The 6,000-nt window shown below is 43.5% G+C and overlaps 1 protein-coding gene across 3 annotated transcripts in view; it reads left to right on the forward strand.

Moving 5' to 3' along the window:
* Positions 1-5,187, forward strand: part of LOC139264359 (Y+L amino acid transporter 2) — a 146,228-nt gene extending 141,041 nt beyond the window's left edge. For all 3 annotated transcript variants that reach the window (XM_070880670.1, XM_070880671.1, XM_070880672.1), the window contains one exon: positions 2,526-5,187. In XM_070880670.1, coding sequence (XP_070736771.1) covers positions 2,526-2,605 — 80 coding nt within the window. In that variant the 3' untranslated portion in view covers positions 2,606-5,187. The remainder of the gene's footprint in view (positions 1-2,525) is intronic.
* The last annotated feature ends 813 nt before the right edge of the window (positions 5,188-6,000 follow it).

Here is a 6,000-nt window from a genome sequence, read left to right on the forward strand (position 1 = left end):
AATCTGTGAATCTCTGTCTTTAATATACTCAATGACTGAGCATCCATAGTCCTCTAGGGTAGAGAATTCAAAAGATTCACAACCCTCTAAGTGAAGAAATGTCTTCTCATCATTCCTTAATGGCTGACCCCCTTATCCTGAGACGAGGACCCCTAGTTCTGTACTCTCCAGCCAGGGGAAACAGCCTCTCAGCATCTACCCTGTCAAGCTGTCTTAAGAATTTTATACACTTCAATGAGATCACCTCTCATTTTTTTTAAATTCAAAGAATATAGGCCCATAAACTCCAAAGAATATACGCCCATACTCAATGCCTTTGTTACCTTGAGACTGGACTATTCCAGTGCTCTCCTGACTTGAGCTCATCCAAACTCTGCTGCCTGTATCCTAACTTACACCATGTCCCGTTCGCCCATCACCCCTGTGCTCGCAGACCTACATTGACTCGCGGTCTGGCAACGCCTCGATTTTAAAATTCTCATCCTAGTTTTCAAATCCCTCCGAGGCCTCACCCCCTCCCTAACTTTATAACCTTCTCTAGCCTCTGATCTCCTTCAATTCTGGCCTCTCGTGCATCTCTGATTTTCATCGCTCCACCATTGGTGGCTGTGCCTTCAGCTGCCTAACTCCTAAGCTCCAAAATTATCTTCCTAAACTTCTCCATTTCTACCTCTCTCTTCTTTTAAGATGCTCTTTAAAACCTACCTCTTGGACCAAGCTTTTGGCCATCTGTCCTAATTCCTAATATCTCTATGTGTTAGCTCAGTGTTAAATTTTGTTTGCTAATGCTCCAATGAAGCACCGTGGGATGTTTGTACTACATTAAAAGTCCTATATAAATGTAAGTTGTTGCATTTCACTGTTGCTATTTAATCAGTGCACACTAACTGGAGAAAGCTGTGGATTTGAAACTAAGTATTTACAAGTATCTACCTGTTCTAAACCCTATAATAACCAAGGCAACTCTCTCTTTTTCTCTCTCTCTCTCTCTCTCTCACATACATCCACATCTAATGCTGTTGATATTTGATCCTTCTGTTGCTTAAATATGAATCTGATACACACACATTTGTTCAAATTGCATGTGGCAGGCTGATTTTTCAATAGTCCAAAGTGAAAATGGTTCCAATTATTTTCAAGATACTTGCAGTGCAAAGATACAAAGTTTATATATTTAGTAATTTAATATGGGCTCAATTTTCCCCAATGCCGTTTTTTTGCATATTTGAAGAGTTACGCCCATTTGTTGGGGGCCCAACTACGCCAAAAAAAAGTTGAAAGTTTCCCCATTTTAACTTGTGAATGTGGCCCGATGCACATTGTCCTTAAGCTCTGTGGGTGGAGCCTAAAATGTACGCCAATAAGATTGGGTTGCCAGGGTAACGAGGGACACACTGCGGGCTGAGGCTGGGAAGTGAAACTTACAAGACATTCTGGCCAGCTCACAGTAATCTGCAGTTGCACCTTGCAGCTATCTAAGGCTGCACCTTACCAATGTGAAAATATTAGTCTTCGTGCCAAAAGTCTATCCTGTAACCTGAATTGGAAAGGCCCCCTCACCCCCCTCCCCCAGCCAGTGCCCGGTGCCTCTCCCAGCCCTGGCCGAAAGGCCTCCCTCCCCCAGAGCCGGTGTCACTCCTAGCCCAGGCCGAAAGGCCTCCCTCCCGCCGGTGCCGCACCCAGCCCTGGCCGAAAGGCCTCCCTCCCCCGGAGCTGGTGCCGCTCCTAGCCCTGGCCAAAGGACCTCCCTCCCCCTGAGCCGGTGCCGCTCCTAGCCCTGGCCAAAGGGCCTCCCTCCCCCTGAGCCGGTGCCGCTCCTAGCCCGGGCCAAAGGGCCTCCCTCCCCCGGAGCCAGTGTCACTCCTAGCCCGGGCCAAAGGGCCTCCCTCCCCCGGAGCCGGTGCCGCTCCCAGCCTAGGCCGAAAGGCCTCCCTCCCTCCGATGGCGCTCCCAGCCCAGGCTGAAAGGCCTCCCTCCCGCTGATGGCGCTTGTAGCCCAGGCCGAAAGGCCTCCCTCCCGCCGCTGCCGCTCCTAGCCCTGGCCGAAAGGCCTCCCTTCCCCCAGAGCCGGTGCCGCTTCTAGCCCAGACCGAATGTTCCCCCAACCCCCCCACCTTCTCTTCCTCTCTGCTGCTGCTGTCCCGGCTGTGGAACTGGATCTTCTGCATTGATTCTCTTACCTGCGCTGATTTTGTTAACTGCCCAGAAGGTTTTTCAGAGTGGACACAATCGCTGTCCTAAGAAAAATCGTAGTTGGCCAAACTTGCTTAAATGGCCAGAATTGGTGCAGGTGGCAGGTTACGCCCCCACTGAGGTTTTTAAAAAAAAATCGGAGCTCAAAAAAAATCATACCCAAGTGAATTACACTGGCGCAGAAACTTTGGGGAAACTTGGAGATTTTAATTTACTCCAAAAAAAAACAGCGTATGCCAAAATTACGGCTCAGAAAACTGGGGAAAATTGAGCCCATTATATTTCTGGGCTTGAGGCTATTTAAAGCTGCTGCTTGATTTTTTTTTTTCCAGGTATCTTCTCTTTGCAGACTCAGAAGTTGGCAATGTGCTGCCTAACAGAAAATGAGTTTGAAGATGACAAGAAATCTTAAGCAAAATCTACCTTAAAAACTGTTCCAAAGACATGGCACATGACATCGTCCCCAATTCTCCTGTCGTTAAAACAACAAGACACAGCACTCGAGTCCGACACACTAAAACTCGATGATCAAAATGCTGGAGCCTCCACTATGGGAATATTTCTCTTGTATTAATGCAGCTTTTGTTTTTTAGCATACTTTTCCCTCCTTTTTATAGAAGAAAATAATAGACTATGATAATAAATGGTGCTTTTATTCTTAAGTGTCAATTTTCAGCCTACCATGGAGACAGTTGACTTTGGTCACTCTTTGCTGGGCTGCTATGGTGATGTTAGTGACAGGGGATGTCCTGGAATGACTCTGCAGCAGATCGTGTGGATGCAGCCTAAAAGGCCAGTGTTGAGGTACCACAGTAAAGCTGGGATTACAGATTCCTTGGTCTGCTGCATGGTTTGCAGGAGTGAGGAAAGTCTGGACTAACTCCTGCCTTTTTGAAGTTGCACCCCTTGTTGTTTGAGGTGGAGCTCCTCTGCGACATTTCGGGATACTCTCCATAATTCACACCATTAGAGTGACCCAACTCGAGGGTCTCTATAGCAACATGGAAATTAGCATCTTCTGAAAAAAGAAGTCCCATTGAATGGTGGCTTTTTAAAAATATAAAATGGGGAAAGCTTGATGCAACTTTCCTTTTATTGTTTAAACAAATGAACCTGTCACTGATTAAATTCTGAATTTGTTGAGTCTGGCGTGGACTTATCCAGGACATTGACACAGCCTGGTTCTCTCTGCGTTTTCCAGAAAGCTTTGTTGAAATAAAGCTTTGTTCGAAGAAGCTGCAGCTAGAATAATGCCACAGAATGTGAAATGCTCAAATTCTGGTTCAAAATCCAGTTAAACTAATCAGGGGAAAAGGTGCAAATAGCAGAGCACCAAATTTGCACAAATATTATGTGACCAGTGGATTTTAATACATTCCAATAAAAGAGGGGGATAATGTGAAGCGATTGGAGATAGCTAGTTAGAAGAGAAAAATAAATGTTTACAATGAGCAAATTTCCAACAGTTAAGTTTCTAAGTAAACTTAAATGCTTTTAAATTGTGACACAGCTCTTGATCACAGCCTGATCCTGTCCCAATACCCAATAAGTACATTTTCCACAAGTAGTCACTGCAGTTTGATCAGGACAAGGAGCCTTGGCTGCCTTTTCCTTTCCTTAGCCCAGGGGGGCTGAGGGCTATTGTAGTATCAACCCCGTTGATGTCTGCTAATCTAGCACCCTGACTGAACCTATTTATTTATAGGTAATCACACAACAGGGAAGCTATTCAGAACATCTTGTTTCACGTTTGATAGGACCTGGGGGCTAAAATTTCTCTGCTTAATACAGTAGCAATTGTGTTTGAGGCTGTCGGGAATGTTGCAGTGGAAGGGCCCAAGCCATTATGGATTTAATTCAGTATTTTCTGCTGACCTGTTGAGGAATATAGTAGCATTATTGCATCTGAAATAAAGTGAGTTTTAAAAATAATCCATTGGTGCCATCGCTCAAATAATTCTATATTTTTATATTCAGTTTTTAAACTGTTTACAGATCCATCTGTGCGTATTCTGTAACTGGACATAGACAGGGATCTTATCAGCGACAATGGAGACCTGTTACTTGGAGTGAATTGCTTTGTTGTTCAGAGAGCTTTACAATAGTAGTTTTCGGACCAAATAGGCTATTCATTTATTGTGAGTTGAAGTCACAATTCTACAACTCGGGTACAGTGGAGCAATGGCTAACATCCATTTCCTTATTGTGTGATCCAGTTATGGTATACTCATCCCCCATTCCCTCCAATCTACTTCTGAATAGTGTTGATACAAGTTGGTTTTACTGACCTTACGACAATTAACCACCTGTTGGTTTGGAGATTCACGTGTGCTTGCCATTGTCTTGTTTGTGCACCTTGGCCAAATTTAGTTCTCAAATTCACATACCAACCTTGGTAATACATCGTCTAATCATGCATTTTCTATTGAGCCAAAAGAAGTGGCTTTGATTTGTCACCCTATCCAATCCCACCATCACCAGAAATGTATGTAAAATGGGAACATTCAGTTCGAGTTCAGTGGGCTTCTGCCTGATTAGGAAATCTCTCTGCTGGTGTCTTGTGCTGTATAGATACTGCCATGCATTAGCATAGTGAATTGTGTGACCCATAACCAGAATGTGAGAGACATTTCACTATGTGAGTCATGAGGTACTGTGGAGATTCTTCTCAAGTTGTTTGCAGGTAACTTTTCAAACACAAATGATCTCTCTGGTTTTTACCCTATCTTGATGTATAATCTGTGTTTTGAAATATAAAATATGAACCAGTGGTGCTTACTGCTGTTTGTATTGTAATGCATTCACTTTACTGATACTTGTTCAGAATCCAGGAAAACGAGACAAGATTATCATTGGTTGTTAATAGTTTTAAGAATTTAGTGCTTTTTGTGCTTTGTAATTTAATTTTTGTGTAGGTTTACCTATTACAGTTTGTTATAAAATAATGTTTTTGGTACGAATCACTAGATGTGTACACTGTAGTAAAAGACTGAAGCAACGTACAACTGCATTGTGTCTTGAGTATTGAATGCTACTAGCTTTCCTAAAGGGTTATGGTCTTCAAAGTTCTCACTACGGCCCAAGTTTTCACTCCAATGCCTAACTGTTGATATTTAATACATGTATTAACTGCTGCCTTTCTCGCTACAGTAATTTTTGAATGTGATTTTCAATTATGGAAATGTAAAATTCCAATGGTTCATGCTGGCTTGTGCTGGTTTGCAATTGCTTGCCTTGGCTTTTCCCCTTCCTTGCTTCCTTTTTCCACTACCCTCTCTCGTCCCCTTCTGTCTTCCCACTTTGAGTTGCTTTGTAGACCAGAAGCGAGGTGGGCACACTGTCCTTGGATTTGGTGGAGATATCTTGGAGACTGAGGAGCGTTGGAGTAATGCAACTCTGTCCCTCACCTGGCTGGTAAACAAAAGCAGAAACCTTATGCAAGAGGTGGGATGAACAAGCAAGGGATGAGATGAAAGAAGCACTGAACATGGAGCTAGGTTAGGAGATGCAGTTAGAGACCTCCCTCTCTGTATTAGGACAGGCAACCTGCTTGTATGCAAGTCTTTCCAAAGGAAATCTGTAAGTGTAAGTGTAAGTGGGCATTGCTCCATCAGTACAAAACGTTTTTGTATGGGCTCCAGTTTCTGTATCAAATGTTATCGGGAGGAAGATGCTCAAAAAACCCTGTGAAAAGGGCCGAAAGGTAATTTCTAAATCCTCAACAAAAGTATATCTCGAGCACCTAGCACTTTCAACATTTTGCAATCACAAGGTTACATTGATTTTCTCGTTAGCCACTTGATGCAT

Source organism: Pristiophorus japonicus, chromosome 5 (genome assembly GCF_044704955.1).
Source record: "Pristiophorus japonicus isolate sPriJap1 chromosome 5, sPriJap1.hap1, whole genome shotgun sequence".
Lineage (NCBI taxonomy): Eukaryota > Metazoa > Chordata > Chondrichthyes > Pristiophoridae > Pristiophorus > Pristiophorus japonicus.